Raw genomic sequence first — 23,655 nt, 5'->3', positions numbered from 1 at the left:
CTGAGGTGAATAGCATAGGTGCATTTAAGCTGTAGTTAGCAAGTATATGAGGGAGAATGAATAGGTTATTCTGATAAGGTTAGATAAAGAGAGGTGGGAGGAGGCTTCCATGAAGCAGAAAAAGACTGGCATAGGCCAGCTGGGAAGAATGACTTGCTTTAGTGGTGAATAACACTTGTGGAAGTTCAGGGCCATAACCTCTGGGGGAGTAGAACCAACTGGGCCAAGCTGGCACTTACTGCAGCTCTAATGCTGCATGAGTCAGCACATTCAAGTGAGAAGATTGGGGAAAATGGAGTTGAGGGTGTTAATGGCTACAATGCTTCTTGCCACACCAGGGCTGAGTCACTCACACATTGTGTAACTGAGTTAATGATTCAACATTATCATAAAACATCACAAAACCTTTTATCTTTTCAAGGTAAAGGAATCTCTATAAAGCAAAGCAGCAATCTGGAAAAAAAAAACCTCTTGTCCTGCTGTGTTGCACAGATAGAGCTCCCCACAATGGCATTCAATGGACATTATGAACTGCAGAGCCAGGAGAACTTTGCAGCATTTATGAAAGCAATTGGTAAGTGTACAGTAACAGCTTGCAATGTTTTATGTGTTTCAAATCAAGACATGAAATTCTAAAATATTGGATAGCAACCGATATCAATGTAGGTCTGCTTAATAGTGATCTCAAAGCAAATAACAGTTTGCCAGAAAACCTAAGCCGTGTGGTTTAAACTGGTAAAACTGCACAGACGCAGGCTTGGCTGTTCCAACTCACACCAGAACTATTCAGAAATGCTCGTTTCCCCGCAGGGAGAGAATGGGGTAGATTTTGACTTTGTGTGACAGTATGTGGCAGTATATAATGGGCAACTGTGAATCATCAGCTCATCTTACGTCCATCCCAATTTGAAGTCAATGCAAACAAACATCAGGAGAGTTGCAAAACAGTCTGCCAACTCTGTACTGGCTGTTATACATAACTGCACAAAGCCAAGATCTACTTACCCCAGTGTGTGTTGTTCCGTATCAGACGAATCATAAGGACAACCCTTGTGTGAATTTCTCAGTTACTCAATTTGGGGACTCTGATGATGGGTTTCCCCATGTGTCGGACACCTAGCTGACTAAAAAAAGCACTTGGTGCAGTTTTTCTCCATCTCGATCAGTTATGACTTTGTATAAATACTTTTGTTAGAGAGTTGAAGGCATTTTTACATGTTACACAGTTGAATATGCAAACTCTCCATTCTCCACTCATAATCTGTCCAGTATATGTTTACATAAACTTAGTAAGCATCCTAACTAGCTGAATGACTGAACTTGATGAGATGCAATTTATGTTATAGAAATAAATGAATATGACTTGCTAGCTATTACAGAGACATGGTTGCAGGGTGACCAAGACTGGGAACTCGATATTCAAGGATATTTGACGTTTCGGAAAAATAGGCAAAAAGGAAAAGGAGGTGGGGTAGCTTTGTTAATAAAGGAAGATATCAGTGTGGTGGTGAGTAGTGATATAGGTGCAATAGATAGAGATAGTGGAGGCATTGGTTGAAATATTCCAGAACTCACTGGATTCCGGGAGGGTCCCAGTGGTTTGGAAAACCGCTAATGTGACACCCCTGTTCAAGAAGGGAGGGAGACAAAAAGCAGGAAACTATAGGCCAGTCAGCCTAACATCGGTCATTGGGAAAATGCTAGAGTCCATTATAAAGGAAGAAATAGCAGAACATTTAGAAAAGCTTAATGCAATCAAACAGAGTCAACATGGTTTTGCGAAAGGGGAATCATGTTTGACAAATTTGCTAGAGTTCTTTGAGGATATAACAAGCAGAGTTGATAAAGGGGAACTGGTAGATGCAGTGTATATGGATTTCCAGAATGCTTTGATAAGGTGCCACATGAAAGATTATTGCACAAGATAGGGGATCACAGTATTGGGGTAATGTATTAGCATGGATTGAGGATTGGTCAACTCACAGAAGACAGACAGTCGGGATTAATGGGTCTTTTTCAGGTTGGAAAGACATAGCTAGTGGAATGCCACAAGGATCAGTCCTAGGGCCTCAATTATTTACGATCTATATTAATGACTTGGAGGACAGGGCAGAGTGTAATATAGCCAAATTTGCTGATGATATAAAAATAGGTGGAAGGGCATGTTGTGATGAGGACATAACGAATCTGCGAGGGGTTATAGATAGGCTGGGTGAGTGGGCAAAACTTGTCAGATGGAGTTTAATGTAGGAAAGTGTGAGATCATGCCTTTGGTAGGAAGGATCAAAAGGCAGACTATTATTTAAATGGAAGAGACTCCAAAAAAGTGCAGCACAGAGGGATCTGGGTGTTCTTGTGCATGAAACACAAAAAGTTAGCATGCAGGTGCAGTAAGTAATTAAGAAGGCAAATGGAATTTTGGCCTTTATTGTTAGGGGCTTGGAGTTTAAAAATAGTGAAGTCTTGTTACAACTGTACAGGGTGTTGATGAAGCCGCACCTGGAGTACTGCGTACAGTTTTGGTCCCCATATTTAAGAAAGGATATACCAGCATTGGAGGCAGTTCAAAAGAGATTCATTACGCTGATTCCTGGGATGAAAGGGTTGACTTATCAAGACCGGCTAAACAGATTAGGCCTTTATTCATTAGAGTTGAAAAGAATGAGGGGTGATCTTATTGAAACATATAAGATTCTGAGGGGGCTTGACAGGGTAGATGTTGAGAAGATGTTTTCACTAGTGGGGGAATCTTGAACTAGGGGACATAGTTACAGAATAAGGGGACACTCATTTAAAACTGAGATGCAAAGAAATTCCTTCTCTCAGAGAGTAGTGAATGTTTGGAATTCTCTACCCCAGAGAGTTATGGAGGGTAGATCACTGAAAGTATTTAAAGAGGAGGTAGATAGATTTTTGAAATATCGGGGCGTTGAGGGCTATGAGGAGCTAGCATGAAAGAGGAGTTGAGGTCTGGGGCAGATCAGCCATGATCTTATTGAATGGGGTGGGGGGGTGGGGACGGGAAGGCTTGAGGGACTGAATGGTCTACTCATGCTCCTATTTCTTATATTCTTATGTAAATGAGCACCTGAACTGAAATGTTTATTTTCATCACATTCTCTCAATCTGTTTTGTAGTACCAATACTTTTAAAAACTGTGTTTAAATGGCACAACCAACAGTCCCAATCCAATTACATACTTAGAGCTGTCAAGCTGATACATCTGTGCCACCAGTTTCTATTCTTTTTGTTCAAATAGTATGATCTCATGGCTTGGTTTATAAATTGGCCAGCTTTCAAGGTGAAGGAAGGTGACTGCTAAAAAAAGGCAGCGGAACTTTAAAGGGTCTAGTTTGAAGTACATAATTGAACCTAGAAGAAGAAGCTCATTAGATCAAAATATCCTGTTGTTATGGAGGGTTGCCCTCAACCAGACTTATTTTGGGGCCTGATGGATCACCATGTTGGAGCGAAGAAATTGAATGGGATCAAAGTGTCGTCTTCGTTTTCGGTATCAGTCTTGCCTCGGTGTGCAACCCTTCACCACTGGTTGTGGGTTCAACCCCTGCTCCAGAGGCTTAAGCACATAATCCAGATTGACACTTCAGTGCAGTACTGAGGGAGTGCTGCACTGTCGGAGGTGCCGTCTTTCATTAACCCAAAGCCCTGTCTGCCTTCAGAGGGATATAAAAGATGCCATTGAACTATTTGAAGAGCATTTATCCCTCAGTCAACATCACTTACACAAATTATCTGGTCATTTATGTCATTATTGTTTGTAGGAGCTCGTTGTGGGCAAAATAATTGCTGCTTTTCCCTACACTACTGCAGTAACTACACTTCAAAAGTACTTCATTGGTTGTAAATGCAGTGGTCTTTTTGAGCTCCACATATTTTGTGATATTAAGACTGCAACAATACCTAATTGGCAAAATAACAATAAAAAATATGAACCATTTTCAGTAGCACTGAAGAAATTAAGCTTGTGGTTTCATACTGAGCAATGAAATAGGGTGTATATTTGATCATTTGCTTCACTTTATAATAACCTGAGAATTGATTCCAGGTAACAGAGAAATTTATACGGTGCATTATCATATCTCTCAGGAATGTCCCAAAGTGCTCCACACACAATTAATTACCTTGAACGGAGTTAAATGACGCAGGTGAATGTGGCAGCCGTTTTGTGCACAGTGAGGTCCCACGAACAGCAGTGAGATGAGTAGACAATGAATCTGTTTTTGGTTTAGTTGAGGGAGGAATGTTGACTGGAACACCAGGAGTATTACCTGCTCTTCTTTGAATAAGGCAGATGGTCCCTTGGTTTAATATCTCAGTCAAAGGATGGTCCCTCCAACAAGTCAGGGCTCTCAGTGCTGCACTGGACTGTCAGCCTAGATTATGAGCTCAAGCTCTTGACAGGGGCCTGAACCTCTTCCTTCCTTAGAAAACCAGGGAATTGAATTCTATGTAACAGTAAGCATTTGAATTTGTAATTGACAAATTAAACTAGTGACAGTTACAATGGCTAGGCTAGTCCATGTCTGCAAATAGAAACCTGTCTTCCAAGCCCAAGGGAGGTTCTAAACTGCAAGTGACATTTACAAAGCAGGATTGGAAATTTTACTTGTAGTACCAGCCAGTTTTACTAAACCAGAAATGCACGTAGAACTCTAGCTTTTTTATTTACTGTATATGCCTACAGGATTCTCACTCAAGTTTCAGGAAATAATCAAATCTTGAACCCATTTTGCCTCCTGTTGTTTAGGCCCTTTTCAATTCTTCTCCCACTCACTTTCATCTTACCAACTGTGAAAGCTTTGCCTATTCAAACGTGTCAATTCCTACCAATAATCCTGTTGGTTAAAGTCTTTCCTTGTACGATTCTAGGACTCTCAGATGATTTGATTGAGAAAGGGGAGGACAAACAGAGCGTTTCTGAAATTATCCAGACTGGAGACCATTTTAAGATCACTGTCAGAACGGGCAGTAAAGTGCTTGTTAATGAGTTTACAATTGGACAGGAGACAGAAGTAGAATCTCCCACAGGAGAAAAGATTAAGGTAACCCTACTCTCCATGTAAATATTAAGGGCGTTAGTTGCCTTTGACTATGTAATTCTATGACTTAATTTCATGTATATTCTTAATTAAAGGCTCAAACGGGGATGATGAAATCATAGAATTATACAGCACAGAAGGAGGCCATTCAGCACATTGTACCTGTGCTAGTTCTTTGAAAGAGCGGTCCACTTATTCCCACTCCCTTGCTCTTTCCCCATAACGCTGCAAACTTTTCTGTCCTAACTATATATTAAATTCCTTTTGTGCAACTTGTAATTTTAATGTAGAATCATAGAATGGCTACAGTGCAGAAGGAGGCCATTCAGCCCATCCAGTCCATGTCTGCTCTCTGCAAGAGTAATTTAGCTAGTCCCACTCCCCCACCTTTTTCTCGTAACCCTGTAATTTTTTTCCCATTTTAGGTGCTTATCTAATTTCCTTTTGAAAGTCATGATTCAATCTGCCTCCTCCAAACTCTCAGGCAGTGCATTCCAGCATTCCAGATTATAACACTTGCTATGTAAACAAATTTTTCCTCATGTCACCTGTGGTTCTTTTGTCAATCATTTTAAACCTATCTGATTGATTTAACAAGTTTGCCATATCTTGAATGTGATGCTGCAAAATGGGTCTTTCATTTACAACTAAAATATATTAATTATAATATATAATGGCCTGATAGGTGAGGAGGTGTTTGTTTATATGAATCACTTGCTAACTGTATAACATAAGTCAAAAGCAAAGTGCAAACAAGTCTTGATTATCTGCCAGAATGAAGGAGTGCCTCTCCATGAGGATAATGCAAATGGCCAGATAATCAGGAGGCCTGTTCTTATCCATTTTAAAGCTGGCTATTCAGTGTTGGCAGCTCTCTCTCCTGATGCTCCCAGCTGGTTTAGTAGGCCAAACTTCGCATAATCCCTCAGACCTGAAAGCTCGAATCCAATAGAAATTCCTGGCAGACAAAGGGGCTAACAAAAATTATGATGTTTGAGGCTTTATTGTAAAGGTGTTTCTTGCCTAAGTCTCCTGATTAAAATCACTGCAAGTTTGAATTCATACTGTGCAAACTTTAGTTAGAAAGTTAGAAAAACTCCTCTCACTGGAGGAGTTAAATTCAGATACCTAGATGGATGCTGGAAGCTCAGGTTACTGAGAAACCAGCACCTGTAACATCAAGTTATATTGCTGCTAACCAGGACGTTAGCTGGACTCATTTGAAAACTTCAGTTTTTAATGTGTTATTTCTTGATTATCTAGGCCTTAGTCAACTGTGAAGGGAACAATAAGCTTGTTGCCAAGATACAAAACATTACCTCAGTTACAGAGATCACCGGAGACCAACTGGTTAATGTAAGTTATCATTAATTCTGTTTTGGAGTGTCTTGTACTTCTCGGTTTGGGATTAATCTTCTGAGCCGGTCGTGAGCAGCTGAAGGCGTTGGCCATCCTTCACTGGCTGGGGTCATGATGATGCACATAAAATGATGGGATGACAGGATTTTAATTGGCCTTCAACTTCATGGGCTGAATTTTACTGTGGGCTTCGGGATCTCAAGCCCGCACTTGGCAGCAACGGGACAGGCTCGGCGATTTTACCAGAGGCAGCCTCTTATTTGGCCTACTTCAGGCCTGCCATCCAATTAAGGATGGCAGACGGGGTCCTGATGTGGGACGGGAGCTCTGAAGCTTCAGCAGCCCCACTGGGAGATGTGGGTGCTGCTGAGGCAGGCAGGAGACCTCGGGGCAACTCCAGGTAAGAAAATTTGAAAAAATTCAGCAGGCTGAGGGGAACTCCTCTGGGGGAATTGTTGGGGACGCCTACTTTGCCCAGGGCCCACTGACAGCCTCCCCACATGATGAGGGGGCCGCCCCGAAGCTAGCAAAATGCTGCAGCCCTGTGTAATGGCCCTTAATTGGGGCGATAATAATGTAAACTGGTTGCCTGCCCCGTGAAGTGGGCAGTTGATCCACACCCTGGTCCTCCTCCTGCCCAATCACTGGGAAACTTCCCCAGTGGCGGGATTGTGTCAGGGAGCCAGCCCGATGTGGCTCCGCACTATTTTACCAGCACCTACTCCTCTGTTCCCACCACCCAGAGGCCAGTAAAATTCCGCTCATATAATAAAAGCAAAATACCGCGGATGCTGAAATTCTGAAATATGAACAAGAAATGCTGGAAATACTCAGCAGGTCTGGCAGCATCTGTGGAGAGAGAAGCAGAGTTAACGTTTCAGGTCAGTGACCCTTCTTCAGAACTGGCAAATATTAGAAATATGAAAGGTTATAAGCAAGTAAAGCAGGGGTGGGCAAAGAGACAACAAAGGAGAAGGTGCAGATAGGACAAGGTCACAGAATAGCTGACCAGAAGGTCATGGAGCAAAGGCAAACAATTTGTTAATGGTGTGTTGAAAGACAAAGCATTTGTACAGATAGGGTGTTAACAGACTGAAAATTGAACAGCAGCAAGTACAAACATGAAAAAAACCAGTGGGTAAGCAAACTGAACAAACTAAGATGAAATAAAATAAATACAAAAAAAAAAATTAAATATATAAAAAATAAAAATAAATAAATAACTAAAAATAAAAGTAAAATGGGGGGCCCATCATGCTCTGAAATTATTGAACTAAATATTCAGTCCGGCAGGCTGTAGTGTGCCTAATCGGTAAATGAGATGCTGTTCCTCGAGCTTGCGTTGATTCCACCTATCATGTGTCCATCAGGCTCCCTGGTAAAGGTGTGTATCCAATCAGCACCTAGGCCATCTGGTTTAGGAAGATTCCTGGTTCAATCACTGGCTTGTGCTGAATTAGTTGATTTAACCAAGGTGGCAGTAGATCAGCTATAATTCCGTGCCACAGATTAGGAAGGGATTCCTGACACTGTCCAACAGTCCTTGCAGGGTATGACAGTGAACAACATCATACTTCGATAAGAAACTCTGGGCTTGCTGTGACCAGGTTCCAGGCATGCTCTGATCAGGCTCCAGGCCTGCTCTAATCAGGCTATAGGCCTCTTCTGATCAGGCTCCGGGCCTGCTCTCATCAGGTTCCGGGCCTGTTCTGATCAGGCTCTAGGCCTCTTCTGATCAGGTTCTAAGCCTGCTCTGATCAAGTTCCGGGTCTGCTCTGATCAGGCTCTAGGCCTCTTCTGATCAGGTTCTAGGCCTGTTCTGATCAAGATCTGGGTCTGCTCTGATCAGGCTCTAGGCCTCTTCTGATAAGGTTCTAGGCCTGTTCTGATCAAGTTCCGGGTCTGCTCTGATCAGGCTCCGGGCCTGTTCTGATCAGGCTCCGGGCCTGTTCTGATCAGGCTCTGGGCCTGTTCTGATCAAGTTCCAGGTCTGCTCTGATCAGGCTCCGGGTCTGCTCTGATCAGGCTCCGGGCCTGCTCTGATCAGGCTCTAGGCCTCTTCTGATAAGGTTCTAGGCCTGTTCTGATCAAGTTCCGGGTCTGCTCTGATCAGGCTCCGGGCCTGTTCTGATCAGGCTCCGGGCCTGTTCTGATCAGGCTCTGGGCCTGTTCTGATCAAGTTCCAGGTCTGCTCTGATCAGGCTCCGGGTCTGCTCTGATCAGGCTCCGGGTCTGCTCTGATCAGGCTCCGGGTCTGCTCTGGTCAGGCTCTGGGCCTGTTCTGATCAGGCTCCAGGCATGTTCTGATCAGGCTCCGGGCCTGTTCTGATCAGGCTCCGGGCCAGTACTGATCAGGCTCTGGGTCTGCTCTGATCAGGCTCTGGGCCTGTTCTGATCAGGCTCTGGGCCTGTTCTGATCAAGTTCCGGGTCTGCTCTGATCAGGTTCCGGGCCTGTTCTAAGAACAAAGAACAAAGAACAGTCCAGCACAGGAACATGCCATTCGGCCCTCCAAGTCTGCACCGATCTTAATGCCTGCCTAAAGTAACACCTTCTGCACTTCCGGGGCCCATATCCGTCTACTCCCTTCCTATTCATATATTTGTCAAGATGTCTCTTAAACGTCGCTATCGTATCTGCTTCCACCACCTCACCTGGCAGCAAGTTCCAGGCACTCACCATCCTCTTTGTAAAAAACTTGCCCCGCACATCCCCTCCAAACTTTGCATCTCGTACCTTAAACCTATGTCCCCTAGTAACTGACTCTTCCACCCTGGGAAAAAGCTTCTGACTATCCACTCTGTCAATGCTGTTCATAACTTTGTAAACCTCTATCATGTCGCCCCTCCACCTCCGTCGTTCCAGTGAAAACAATCCGAGTTTTTCCAACCTCTCCTCATAGCTAATGCCCTCCAGACCAGGCAACATCCTGGTAAACCTCCTCTGTACCCTCTCCAAAGCCTCCACGTCCTTCTGGTAGTAAGGTGACCAGAATTGCACCTAATATTCTAAGTGTGGCCTAACTAAGGTTCTATACAGCTGCAACATGACTTGCCAATTTTTATACTCTATGCCCCGACCGATGAAGGCAAGCATGCCGTATGCCTTCTTGACTACCTTATCCACCTGCGTTGCCACTTTCAGTGATCTGTGGACCTGTACGCCCAGATCTCTCTGCCTGTCAATACTCCGAAGGGTTCTGCCATTTACTATATACCTCCCACCTGCATTAGGCCTTCCAAAATGCATTACCTCACATTTGTCCGGATTAAACTCCATCTGCCATTTCTCCGCCCAAGTCTCCAACCGATCTATATCCTGCTGTATCCTCTGACAATCCTCATCATTATCCGTAACTCCACCAACCTTTGTGTCGTCCGCAAACTTACTAATCAGACCAGCTACATTTTCCTCCAAATCATTTATATATACTACAAACAGCAAAGGTCCCAGAACTGATCCCTGCGGAACACCACTAGTCACATCCCTCCATTCAGAAAAACACCCATCCACTGATACCCTCTGTCTTCTATGACCGAACAAGTTCTGTATCCATCTTGCCAGCTCACCTCTGATCCCCTGTGACTTCACCTTTTATACCAGTCTGCCATAAGGGACCTTGTCAAAGGCTTTACTAAAGTCCAAATAGATAACATCCACTGCCCTTCCTTCATCAATCATCTTCGTCACTTCCTCAAAAAACTCAATCAAATTGGTAAGACACGACCACCCCTTCACAAAACCATGCTGTCTCTCGCTAATAAGTTTGTTTCTTTCCAAATGGGAGTAAATCCTGTCCTGAATAATCCTCTCTAATAGTTTCCCTACCACTGACGTAAGGCTCACCGGCCTATACTTTCCTGGATTATCCTTGCCACCCTTCTTAAACAAAGGCACAACATTGGCTATTCTCCAGTCCTCTGGGACCTCATCTGTAGCCAATGAGGATGCAAAGATTTCTGTCAAGGCCCCAGCAATTTCTTCTCTTCTCTCCCTCAGTATTCTGATCAAGTTCCGGGTCTGCTCTGATCAGGTTCCGGGCCTGTTCTGATCAGGCTCTGGGCCTGTTCTGATCAAGTTCCGGGTCTGCTTTGATCAGGTTCCAGGCCTGTTCTGATCAGGCTCTGGGCCTGTTCTGATCAGGCTCCGGGCCTGTTCTGACCAGGCTCTGGGCCTGTTCTGATCAGGCTCTGGGCCTGTTCTGATCAGGCTCCGGGGTTGTTCTGACCAGGCTCTGGGCCTGTTCTGATCAGGTTCCGGGCCTGTTCTGATCAAGTTCCGGGTCTGCTCCGATCAGGCTCCAGGTTTGATCTGATCAGGTTCCAGGCCTGCTCTGATCAGCAGTCACTGCGGTCTAAGCAGCAGCTGCTACAATAATGTTCCTTGAATAAAATGTTCCTGTGTAGCCAGCAGGAACAGGAATGCTCCTACCAGGTCCACAGCACTCTAGAAGGCTGCTGCTATCCCATTCTTGGCACCCCATCTCCCCACCCCCCCCACCCGACCCCCTGCTGCTTCCAGGTGTCTTTTCCCCTACCCACCCCCACAGTTTTGAAATCTCACTACGCCATAGTAAAAATAATGTAACATTAAACATTGATAAATTAGCTTGAAATTCCTTCATTCTATTCAAGCGGTTAACCAAACGCGGTAAAGCATTCATTAAATAGCAGTTGTTGGATCTTCATACAAACCCCCTCCTGCATTCAGTGCTATTACTGCACAGTGTAAATTCAAGCTCAAAATGGCAGCTGACGTGTATTGTGATCGTATGAATTTGCTTACCAAACTTCCAATATACAGAAGTAGCCTTAAATTGGTACCACACCACTCGAGTTTGAAAGAAAAGAAATCATTTGCATTATGTCGCACTTTTTGTTACCTCATGACATCCAATTGTGCTTTCGAGCCAATAAATTAATTCTGACGTGTAGTCACAGTTGTAATGCAGAAAACCAGCCAATTTGTACACAGCAAGCTCCCACAAACTGCAAATGTTATAATGAGCAGATAATCAGCATTTTAGTGATGTTCCTTGACCAGGTAATCTGTGTTATGTGTTTTTTGAGGGATACAAATTGGGCAGGATTCCTCTGCTCCTCTTTGAAATAGTGTCATGGGATATTTAATGTCCACCTGAGAGAACCTGAGAGAACCTGGGTGTCCTTGCTCATGAGTGATTAAAAGCTGGTATGCAGGTGCAGCAAGCAATTAGGAAGGCAAATAGTATGTTGGTTTTCATTGCAAGAGGATTTGAGTACAGGAGTAAAGATGTCTTGCTGCAACTGTATAAAGCCTTGGTGAGACTGCACCTGGAGTATTGTGTACAGTTTTGGTCTCCTTATCTAAGGAAGGATATACTTGCCATAGAGGGAGTGCAGCGGAGGTTGACCAGACTATTCCCTGGGATGGTGAGTTTGTCATATGAGGAGAGATTGCAAAAACTGGGCCTGTATTCTGTAGAGTTTCGAACAATGAGAGGTGATCGCATTGAAACTTACAAAATTCTTACAGAGCATGACAGGATAAATGTGCCTAAAGTCCTCGAGGTGGCCAACATCCCCAGCATATACACCCTACTGAGCCAGCGACGCCTGAGATGGCTTGGCCATGTGAGCCGCATGGAAGATGGCAGGATCCCCAAGGACACATTGTACAGCGAGCTCGTCACTGGTATCAGACCCACCGCCTGTCCTTGTCTCCGCTTTAAAGACGTCTGCAAAAGCAACATGAAGTCCTGTGACATTAATCACAAGTTGTGGGAGTCAGTTGTCAGCGATCGCCAGAGCTGGCGGGCAACCATAAAGGCGGGGCTAAAGTGTGGCGAGTCAAAGAGACTTAGCAGCTCGCAGGAAAAAAGTCAGAAGCGCAAGGGGAGAGCCAACTGCATAACAGCCCTGACAAACAATTTTATCTGCAGCACCTGTGGAAGAGTCTGTCACTCTAGAATTGGCCTTTATAGCCACTCCAGGCGCTGCTTCACAAACCACTGACCACCTCTAGGCGCTTACCCATTGTCTCTCGAGACAAGGAGGCCAAAGAAGAAGAAGGATGTTTCCTCTGGTGAGTCTAGAACAGGGTTGTCCAACCTTTTAGGGCGGAGGGCAACATTACAATGTTTGCTTGGCCCGAGGGCCGGTGAGCAAATTTCAAAAGATAAAGGCATTAAAAATTTACCTTACTAATAAAAACAACAACAAATGTGCATTTTTGTGAAGAAGCTTTAAATGAGAAGACTAAGTTATTGACTTTCTCGTCACTATATTGAAAACTGATTTAGTGACATACTTGGCATTGTTTTTGCTTGCATAAGTAGTCAATCTCTGCTCGCACACTTAATATAGCAATGCAGAGTATTCTGGATAGATATATATCTGTCAGGAGTGATCTTGATCTCTGTCTCATTCTCTGTCTCTCTCTCTCCCTGTGTTCCCCCATCTCTGTGTCGTCCTCGCTCTCTGTGCTCCACCCCCTCTTTCCCCATCCTCTCTCTGTCCTCACCTCTCTGCCCTCTCTCTGTTCCCCCCCCTCTCTGTTTTCTCCTCTCTCTATCTGCTTCCCCTCCCTCTCTCTCTATTCCTCCTCTCTCTCTGTTCCCTCCTCTCTCACTGTCCCCCTCTCTCTCTTTGTTCCCCCCTCTCTCTGTCCCCCTCGCTCTCTTTGTTCCCCCCTCTCTTTTCCCCTCCTCACTCTCTCTCTCTTATCATGAAGACACCCCCTGCCAAGAATGAAGCATATTCATTTTGTCATATGAGCATTAATTTTAAACTGTTGCTGGACTGAAAAGATAACTTGTTTAAAGGAATCACAGCAGTGGTTGGAAACATTTGCATACTAAGAGACACTTCCCTGGACAGACAATAGAACTGCCCCCTGATCCAATTAAGACAAAAGGATTTTGATCACCAGATATTGAATGTAGAACAAGCCAGCATTCCATTGCCCCCGCCCCCCCACCACTGCGGGTGTCTGCTAAGATGAAGGGAATCCACAAAAACGCAGGAGTGTGTTAAAAAACAGCTAGTCACCTTACTAACCTGCTGGCCCAGGTTTGGTTTTGAACTGCTAACAGGCCAGTTTGGGTCAGCCTGCAACTGAACTTGAAGACAGAGCCTCTTTCCTGCCTGGCTCTCTCTCTCTCTCATGAAGTTCCAGATCCACTGAAGTCACTTAAACCTCAAGAGAGAAGATCCCTACATCAAAACAAGTTTGAAAATGTGCACTGGGCCCCAACGAAATGGCAAGATTTAACTGCAATCAAAGACTCTACATTGAACTTAAAGGACAGTAAATGACCTCCAGCTATTGCTTCAAACTTTTCCCCTTTCTTCTTGCTCCTTTCCTGCCTCTATCTGCATGTGTGTTTATCACGTATGCATGCTAGCATGGTCGCGTTGCGTATTCATAGTAGTTTTAACCGACTTAGAGTTTTAAGGTTAATAAACTTACACCTTTCTTGTTTAAATCTAAGAAAACCTGTGTGGTTGATTTATTTGCCTTACAATTGGAGAGCAGTGAAGAAGGATTCACTGAGGGGGAGTTAAAACACGGTGTTTTAAAAATTAAACCTTGTTACGGTCAAACCAGGCAAAGGCTGAGAGGGAACCCCTAGACCCCTTCCTCATCTGGTTGTAACAGAAATTTGGAAACTAGCATCTGGATTCGACCCACAGACAAATGAGAAATTGGAAGTGGGAAGCCAAATTGATCTCAATCAAGAAGAGAAAAGATTTTAATACAGGTTTTCTTGTGGTTGTGTGTGCTTGAATACTAGCATGTCTGCGACTGAAGCCAGTAACTCCCCAAGCCAGGGTGAAGTAACTTGGGATAAGTTAAAAGCACTGTCTATGGAGGAGTTGAGAAATATGTCTGAGCAGTGTGGGATCACTGTACAAGCCAAGGCTAGAAAATCTGAACTCCTTAGACTAGTGACCAACCATTGTTCCCTTGAATCTGAAGAAGCAGAAACAGGGTTAGAAAAAGACTCCAACAGGGTATTGCTAGCAAAGCTACAATTGGAACAGAGGAAATTTGAATTTGAAGAAAGAAAAAGAGACAGGAGAGAAAGAGAGAAAGAAAGAAACTTTCAGAAGGAACATGAAGAGACAGAGGAGAGAGAGAAAGCAAGAGAGCCTTCCATAGGAATGCAAGGAGAGAGAGAGCTGAGGTGGCTTGAGTTAACTAGGGGGTGACAGAGTAACCCCAGTGAAAGCATGGCCAATATGGAGAATCGTAATTCGGGCTGGGTACAGAATTATTAAAAATTTTCCCAATTGATTCCGAAATTCCAAGAGGGAGACGTGGAAGCATTTTTTGTATCTTTTGAAAAACTTGCAAGGCAGTTAAAGTGGCCAACTGACTCTTGGACTCTCTTGCTACAAAGCAAGTTTATAGGAAAAGCCCATGAGGTTTATTCCCTGTTTCCAGATGAGAGTTCATCCATTTATGAACTGATAAAAAATGCTATCCTCGGGGCAAGCTGATCAAACTTACTTGGAGTTTGAGAGAAGTAAGCAGCTGACTTTTGACCAGTGGCTGAGGGCTATTAAAGTGCAGCCCAGCTGTGAAAATCTGAGAGAGGTAATTTTGCTCAAGGAATTTAAAAACTCTCTCCCACTCTCCACAAAGACACAAGTAGAGGAACTGAAGGTTCATAGAGCCCGGCAAGCCACAGTTCTGGCTGATGAGTTTGCTTTGATCTACAAGTCAGTTTTCCAGGGGAAAACCTTTCCTAGTCACCCCCACAAATCTGAAAAGGACAAAGGAGGAGAAGAAGATAGAAGCCCAAGCAGTCCTGTGAGGGAAAGAAAAGCAGGAGATACAGGGGGCCCTCCTCCAGCCAAAAAGGAAGGTGCTGTAAGTAGGAGTGAGACCCGGAGACCTGTGTGCTTCCATTGTAATAAAGCAGGTCATCTAAGAGCTGACTGCTGGAAACTAACGGGTTAATCAGGGCACATCCGCTCAGTGAAGGAGTAAGGACCCTGATGGAAAGCACAGCAGAACAAGCTGTGGCTTTAACTGCAGCAGTTGTAAAACCCAGAAAGCATACTGCTGCGAGTACAAGAACATTTAATTGGGTTCCTGAAGGCTATCAGGATTTTGTATCTGAAGGGAGAGTAACCCCATACTCCTTGAGTGGGGCAAGAAAGCCCAAAGTAATCCTCAAGGACACAGGGGCCACTAGATCCTTTTTACTGGGAAAAGGCCTGACCTTTCCCCCAGAGAGTGCAGTAAACACCAGAATGGTGGTGAATGGTATTGGAGGGCAATGTTCGCCTGTACCTTTACACTGGGTGCACTTGGAGTGCGACCTAGTTTCGGGACAGGTGACCATAGGGATTGTCCCTAGTTTGCCTGTGGACAGGGTTGATCTGCACCTAGGTAATGATCTGGTGGGGGCGAAGGTGGTAGCTTCCCCAGCAGTGAAAGAGAGACCACAGGAGGTCAGAGAGCCAGGGCAGTGGCGGGAGATGGTCTTATGCAGTTTCCCTGCATGTGTAGTGAATCGGGCCATGATCAAACCAGCTCCCCAAAGGAGACTGAATTGACCCTGCAGGCAGATGACCATGAGGTCTGTCTGTCTGAGACTTTCTTTGGAAAGTTAGGAGACCCAGGGAATGAATTAAATGAATCTTCCCTAGCCGAGGCTCAGAGAGCCGACCCAGTACTGAGAGAGTTACCACAGTCGGCGCAGTCTGAAATTGAAGCAGAGGGAGTCCCTGACTGCTACTATTTAAAGAATGAGGTACTGATGAAGAAGTGGAATTCTGCTCACAGACTAAAGGGCAAGGAGTGGACAGTGATTCACCAGTTAGTGGTGCCACAGAGGTACCGGAGAGAAATATTAAGAATGGCCCAAGAGATTACAGTGTCGGTATATGAAAAACCAAAGCCCGTATAAGACAGCAGTTTGACTGGCCAAAGCTCCACAAAGATGTGGTGGAGTACTATAGGAGTTGCCACATGTGCCAGGTTGAGGAGATACCCCAACCTACAGTGAAATCTACACCCCTAAGTCCTGTATCGGTGTTTGGAGGACCCTGCAGCAGAGGGCTGGTGAATTGTAAGGGACCCCTGTCGAGAACAAAAGGGGACAGGTAGGCACAAGGCTGGCAAAAGGTTAGACAGGAAATGGGAAAAAGGGATGAAGAGGGCAGGTTAAAGGAAGTCCGGGAGGAGTCCCAAATGGAAATCCCTACTGTCTGGTCAGCCAACCCCGAAATGTTTGAAAAATTAGACCCCACATCCTGCTATGTAAATACAGGCATCAGAGGCACCCCACCAGAATTGCTAACTGCATTACAAGAACCTGCACAGACAAAGAAAGTCTTTAAGAGGACAGAGAAACCATTGGTGGGGGGGGGGGGCGGGGGGTGGTGAAGCCTCACCAAGTCAAAGTGCCGCAGGAGAGTGCAGTAGAATCTGGATAAATAGCTGGAAACAGGAGTGCCCCAGAGGATAAAGGGATGATAATAAGAGAATTCTCCCCACAGTCAGGAGAAAAGGGAACCAACCATCCCCTAAGATGAAAAGCCCTTGCATGACTCATCAAAACACTGAAAGAGAGTTCAGAGTGGATCCATCCACTGCCGATGCCCATGAGCAGAACTCTGATCTACAACCCTCCCCCTGCAGACTTCAACAGGAACAAAGATGCCCTAGGCAGTCATGGAAATGTGCAAACTGAAAAAATCACGAAAAATCACATATTTATTGGGATGCCAAAAAAGGCAGTTTAAAGCAACATTGCTACCAATAAAAGACAGGCTGTAACAATTTTTAGGATTTCTGAATGACTGAGAATGAATGAGATAGATGCATATGTGTTTTTCTATGCCTACTCCTCTCTATTCTCTTTTAATGAAATGCTCTTCCAAAAATCACATTTCATTCCACTGGATATGGAGGGGTCATGAAGACCCCACCTGCCAAGAATGAGGCATATTAATTTTGTCACATGAACATTAATTTTAAACTGTTCCTGGACTGAAAAGATAACTTGCTTAAAGAAATCACAGCAGTGGCTGGAAATTTTGTATACTAAGAGACACTTCCCTGGACAGACAATAGAACTGCTCCCTGATCCAATTAAGACAAATGGATTTTGATCACCAGACATTGAATGTGGAACAAGCCAGCATTCCATTGCCCCCCCCAACCAACACCCCCCCCCACCACCCCCCCACCCTCCCCACTGCAGGTGTCTGCTAAGATGAAAGGAATCCACAAAAACGCAGGAGTGTTTGTTAAAAAACAACGAGTCAAATTACTCACCTGCTGGCCCACGTTTGGTTTTGAACTGCTAACAGAATAATTTGGGTCAGCCTACAACTGAAAACTGAACTTGAAGAAAGAGCCTCTCTCCTGCCTGGCTCTTTCTCTCTCTCTCACGAATTTCCAGAGAAGACTCCTACATCAAAACAAGTTTGAAAGCGTGAACTGGGCCCCAACGAAACGGCAAGTTTTAACTGCAATCAAAGACTCTACACTTAACTCAAAGGAGGGTTGTGGTTGTTTTTCAGATTGGAGGCGGGTGACCAGTGGGGTGCCACAGGGATCTGTGCTGGGCCCTCTGTTGTTTGTCATATATATTAATGACTTGGATGTGAATGTAGGGGGCATGATTAGTAAGTTTGCAGGTGACACCAAAATTGGTGGTATAGTGGACAGAGAAGAAGGTTGTCTAAGGTTACAACAGGATATAGATAAACTGGGAAAGTGGGCAAGGGATTGGCAAATGGAATTTAATGCAGACAAGTGTGAAGTGATGCATTTTGGGAAGTTAAACCAGGGCAGGACATATACAGTGAATGGCAGGGTCCTGGAGAGTGTTGTTGAGCAGAGAGACCTTGGGGTTCAAGTACATAGTTTCCTGAAAGTGGCAACACAGGTAGACAGGGTGGTGTAGAAGGCGTATGGCATGCTTGCCTTCATCGGCCGAGGCATTAAGTACAAGAGTTGGGACATCATGTTACTGTTGTACATGACGTTGGTTAGGCCGCATTTGGAGTACTGTGCAGTTCTGGTCACCGCACTACAGGAAAGATGTGATTAAGCTAGAGAGGGTGCAGAAAAGATTCACAAGGATGTTGCCTGGTTTGGAGGGCTTGAGTTATAAAGAGAGATTGGATAGGCTGTGTCTGTTTTCCCTGGAGTGAAGGAGGCTGAGAGGGGACATGATAGAGGTATATAAAATTATGAGAGGCATAGATAGGGTAGATAGCCAGAGTCTGTTTCCCATGGTAGGGGTGACTAAAACTAGAGGGCATAGATTTTAGGTGGGAGGGAGGAGATTTAAAGAGGATCACAGGGGTAAATTTTTCACACAAAGAGTAGTGGGTAACTGGAATGAGCTGCCAGAGGAGGTGGTGGAGGCAGGAACAGTAGCGACATTTAAGAGGCAACTGGACAGGTACTTGAATGAGCAAGGCATAGAGGGATATGGAATTAATGCAGGCAGGTGGGATTAGTATAGATAGGCATTATGGTCGGCATGGACGTGGTGGGCTGAAGGGCCTCTTTCTTTGCTGTACGACTCTATGACGCTATGAAAGTAAATGACCTCCAGCTATTGCTTTAAACTTTCCCCCTTTATTCTTGCTCCTTTCCTGCCTCTATCTGCATGTGTGTTTATCGTGTATGTATGCTCGCATGGTCATGTCGCGTATTCGTAGTAGTTTTAACCGACTTTGAGTTTTAAAGTTAATAAACTTACACCTTTCTTGTTTAAATCTAAGAAAACTTGTCTAGTTGATTTCTTTGCCTTACAATGGGCGAGCAGTGAACAAGGATTCTCTGAGCAGGAGCTAACAACATGGTGTTTTAAAAATTAAACCCTGTTACAGTCAAACCAGGCAAAGGCTGAGAGGGAACCCCTAGACCCCTTTCTCAACTGGTCGTAACATTCCCTTTTCCCCCCTCTCTATTTTGCCCTCTCTGTTTCCCCTCCATCTCTCTGTTACCCCTCTCCCTCTGACCCCCTCTCTCTTTGTTCCCCCTTCTCTCTCTGTCCCCCTCTCTCTTTGTTTCCCCCCTCCTCTCTCTCTGTTCCCCTCTCTCCCTTTGTTTCCCTTCCTTCACTCTCTCTCTCTCTCTCTCCCTGACAGTTGCACTGTGCGGGAGCGCTCAGCACGGCAGCTTTGTAGTTGGTCAGTGTGTTTAAAAACATCGCACTGAGTTTCACATCTGACAGCTGCTGAAACAGGAATGCGTTTCCCAACATCGGACAGATTCGAAGTTTTCTGGCGGATTTTTAGAAAAAGTTGAAAACCCCGAATCTGTCATAGTAGGGAAGCACGTTCCTGCTTCAGCAGCTGTCGCTGTGAATCTGACAGTGCAATGTTTCTAAAAAGGCCGCTCTGCAAGAAGAAGACAAAGGGAAATTTCCCATCTCCAGTCACGGAGCCCTGGCAAGGATGAGGAACAGCCCCGGGTACAGTTTACACCCACAGGCCGGTTGGAAACATTTGGTGGGCCGGATCCGAGCCCACGGGCCATATGTTGGACAACCCTTGTCTAGAACTAGGAGACACAGTCTCGGAATAAGGGGCAGGCCATTTACGAGTGAGTTGAAGAGGAATTTCTTTACTCAGAGGGTGGTGAATCTCTGGAATTCTCTAACCCAGAGGGCTGTGAAAACTCAATCATTGAGCATGTTCAAGACAGAAATCGACAGATTTCTGAAAACTAACGACATTAAGGGATATGGGGATAGTGGGGAAAGGTGGCGTAGAGGTAGATAATGAGCCATGATCTGTTTGAATGGCGAAACAGGCTCAACGGGCCGAATGGCCTACTCCTGCTCCTATTTCCTATGAACAAACAGGGCCTCAGATTAATGTCTCATGTTAAAGACGGCATCTCCAACAGTGCAGAACTCCCTCGGTACCGCACCAGGACCATCAGCCTGGATTTTGTGCTCAAGTCTCTGGAGTAGAACTTGAAGCCATAACCTTCTGACTGAGGTGAGTGCGCTACCCCTGAGTCACAGCTGACACCGCTCAGTGGGTTTAAAAGTAAACTGTGCCACACCAGTAGGATAATCTAAAACCAGTTAACAATAATTCTGCTGTGACTTAAAATAAATACTTGCAGTAATACAGCACCTTATCACCTCTCAGAAACATCCCATGCGATGAATCACCTTGAAACAAAGTGACTGTTGTTATGTAAGCATGCACAGTAGCCAATTTGTAGCCAAATCTCTCAAACACCAATTCGTCAAATGATCATTAATCAGTTTTTTGGTGACGTTGGCTGAGAAAGCAATGCAAGCATCCCCAGTGCTTAGATAATAATGATCTAATTGGGAAAAGTCAACGTGGATTTATGAATGGGATTTATGAATGGGAAATCATGTTTTGACGAAGCTGTTGGAGTTTTTTGAGGATGTTACTAACAGAATTGATAAAGGGGATTTGGTGAACGTGGTATATTTGGATTTTCAGAAGGCTTTTGATAAAGTCATTAGCTAAATTAAAGCCCATGGGATAGGAGGTAGTATACTGGCATGGATTAAGGATTGGTTCACAGACAGAAAGCAGACAGCAGGAATAAACGATTCATCCTTGCATTGGCAGGCTGTGACTAGTGGGGTACTGCAGGGATCAGTGCTTGGCCCCAGCTGTTCACAATATACATCAATGATTTGGATGAGGGGATCAAATGTATCATTTCCAAGTTCAAGGATGACAGAAAACTGGGTGGGACTGTGTGTTGTAAGGAAGATGCAAAGCAGCTTCAAGGGGATTTGGACAGACTTAGTAAGTGGGCAAGAAGATGGTAGATGGAATATAATGTGGAAAAATGTGAGGTTATCCACTTTGGTAGGAGGAATAGATGTGCAGAGTATTTTTTAAATGGTAAGAGATTAGAAAGTGTAGATGTACAAAGGGACCTGGGTGTCCTTGTCAAAAAGTCACTGAAAGCTAACATGCAGGTGCAGCAAGCAATTAAGAAGGCTAATGGTATGTTAGCCTTTATCACAAGAGGATTTGAGTATAGCAGTAATGAAGTCTTGCTTCAGTTGTATAAAACCTTGGTTAGACCGCACCTGGAGTACTGTGTGCAGTTTTGGTCCCCTTACCTTCAGAAGGATATTATTGCCATAGACGGAGTGCAACGTAGGTTCACCAGACTTGTTCCCAGGATGGTGGGACTGTCCTATGAAGAGAAATTAGGGAAACTGGGACTGTATTCTCTGGAGTTTTGAAGAATGAGAAGTGATCTCATTGAAACCTTCAAAATACTTAAAGCGATAGGCAGGGTCGATGCAGCTAAGATGTTTCCTTGGTTGGGGAGTCTAGAACCAGGGTACACAATTTCAAAATAAGGGGGAAGCCACTTAGGACCGAGATGAGGAGAAATTTCTTTACTCAGAGGGTTGTGAATCTTTGGAATTCTCTACCCCAGAGGACTGTGGAAGCTCAGTCATTGAGTATGTTTAAAGCAGAGATTGACAGATTTCTAAATACAAATGACATAAGGGGATATGGGGATAATGTGGGAAAAAGGCATTGAAGTGGATGATCAGCCATGATCGTATTGAATGGCGGGGCAGGCTCGATGGGCTGAATGGCCTACTCTTGCTCCTATGTTCCTATGTTTGGGATGTCCTAAGACTGTGAAAGGCACTGTATAAATACAAGTCTTTCTTTCCTTTTTTTTATTCATTCATGGGATGTGGGTGTCGCTGGCCAGGCCAGCATTTATTGCCCATCCCTAATTGCCCTTGAGAAGGTGGTAGTGAGCTGCCTTCTTGAACAGCTGCAGTCCATTTGTTGGCAGTGAAATGCCAGTATAAGTGAGGCTTGAACTCAGGAACTCATAGGGGAATGTGCTATCAACCAAACAAAGCTGGAACCAATCTCAGCGTTGTACGGAGTCCCTTGATAAAATGAAATGAATTAAGTTTTATCTTCTCATTTCAGACCATGACTATTGGAGATGTCGTCTACAAGAGAGTCAGCAAGAGAATCAGTTGAAACCATTGCAGAACATGTCATGTAGCTAATTGTATATCATCGTATAGTTTTAAAATAAAACCTATGCTACTGTCCAATGACTTGTCTGAATTTTATTTATCTCTTTAGTAACATGTATTTTAAATCATATTTAACACCTTCCACTACTGAGGTGAGTCTTAACTACAGTGAATCAAGGGAGCGGTTTTAAAGGGAAAAAGATCCCTGACAGTAACTAACCAAGCAGCAGTCCATTAGCTCTCAGTGTCAGGGTAGATTCCCATAGAATCCTTGTGTATGACTTTAGATTCCTTCTTACTGCATTGCAACACACTCCATGTCACATACAGATCTATGAGCAATGCCAGGACTTTGATAAGCACCTTCACTATTCCTAGGGACATTTGAGTGCCATGTTGCTAAGCTTCGCTTTCAATGTGCACAATAATCATTTGTCTCTGCATCCCTTTCAGGCAGTTGCAATAATCCACAATGGTCACCATCTCAGTCGCTTCTGGAATATCAAGCCCCTTGTACTGTGCTATATTAGATAGAAGTAGCTGGTTAGTTTCTTCAGGCTACTGGCAGCCCCTCTGCATCCTCTGATTTGGGTCTGCTGATGAATGCTGAGGTGTCCAGCAGTTTTTCCTCCACCATATTGCCTAGCAACTTCTGCTACTATCTAATTCCTGTTTGCTACATCAAAAGATAGATGTGGGCAATGACCTGCACCCATCCGACTATTATTAAAGAAAGGTTATTTAATAATGGCACAATGAACAAATCATTAGACTTAACAATGATATTTGAAAGCCTGTATTCTTTGACACCTATCTAATTGAAACGTACAAATAAAAGAAACTGTAGACATAATTTAATCCTTTCGCAGTCCTGGTAGAGGAACACCACGTGCTGGCATACAAAAAGGGAACATCAGTTGTGCAGCATAGTACACTCATTACATAGCTCACTGAGTTTTCTTAAGGAAGACCATACATTTATGCAAGCAGCTTTCATGACTTACAAAGTGGTTTACAATGAAGGACAACAACAACATGGATTTATATAGGAAAAGCAAAATACTGCAGATGCTGGAAATCAGTAATAAAAATAGAAAGTGCTGGAAATACTCTGCATGTCAGGCAGCACCTGTGGAGAGAGAAGCAGAGTTAACGTTTCAGGTCTGTGACCTTTCATCATCGTTCTGTCGATGTGGCAGTTAATTTGCGAACTGAAACAAGACAAATGACCAGTTAATCTGCTTTAGCACTGTTC

The 23,655-nt window shown here is 44.3% G+C and overlaps 2 protein-coding genes across 3 annotated transcripts in view; both read left to right on the top strand.

Moving 5' to 3' along the window:
- The first annotated feature begins 403 nt into the window (after positions 1-403).
- LOC137368573 (fatty acid-binding protein, liver-like) lies at positions 404-22,478 on the top strand. 2 transcript variants are annotated; one of them, XM_068028738.1, is made up of 4 exons: positions 404-574; positions 4,891-5,063; positions 6,324-6,416; positions 11,933-12,499. In XM_068028738.1, exons 1-4 carry the CDS (start codon positions 508-510, stop codon positions 11,945-11,947), a joined length of 348 nt encoding a protein of 115 aa, XP_067884839.1. In that variant the 5' UTR covers positions 404-507; the 3' UTR covers positions 11,948-12,499. The 2 variants fall into 2 exon arrangements, with proteins under 2 accessions (XP_067884839.1, XP_067884838.1); XM_068028737.1 differs by lacking the exon at positions 11,933-12,499 and adding an exon at positions 22,348-22,478 and having other exon boundaries at positions 405-574.
- Positions 6,427-23,655, top strand: part of LOC137368595 (fatty acid-binding protein 1, liver-like) — a 29,147-nt gene continuing 11,918 nt past the window's right edge. The window contains exon 1 of the mRNA XM_068028744.1: positions 6,427-6,819. The gene's annotated coding sequence lies outside the window, so the exon portion shown is untranslated. The remainder of the gene's footprint in view (positions 6,820-23,655) is intronic.

Source organism: Heterodontus francisci, chromosome 1, assembly GCF_036365525.1.
Source record: "Heterodontus francisci isolate sHetFra1 chromosome 1, sHetFra1.hap1, whole genome shotgun sequence".
Lineage (NCBI taxonomy): Eukaryota > Metazoa > Chordata > Chondrichthyes > Heterodontiformes > Heterodontidae > Heterodontus > Heterodontus francisci.
Note: the sequence above shows the minus strand (reverse complement) of the source record. Positions and strands in the feature narration are given on the sequence as shown.

Bases quoted from the DNA above. Each gene is read 5' to 3' on its own strand.
- LOC137368573 (XM_068028737.1), top strand. From the start codon at position 508: ATGGCATTCAATGGACATTATGAACTGCAGAGCCAGGAGAACTTTGCA. The intron at 5,064-6,323 runs GTAACCCTACTC...TTGATTATCTAG, and splicing joins CCACAGGAGAAAAGATTAAG to GCCTTAGTCAACTGTGAAGG. The intron at 6,417-22,347 runs GTAAGTTATCAT...TTCTCATTTCAG, and splicing joins CCGGAGACCAACTGGTTAAT to ACCATGACTATTGGAGATGT.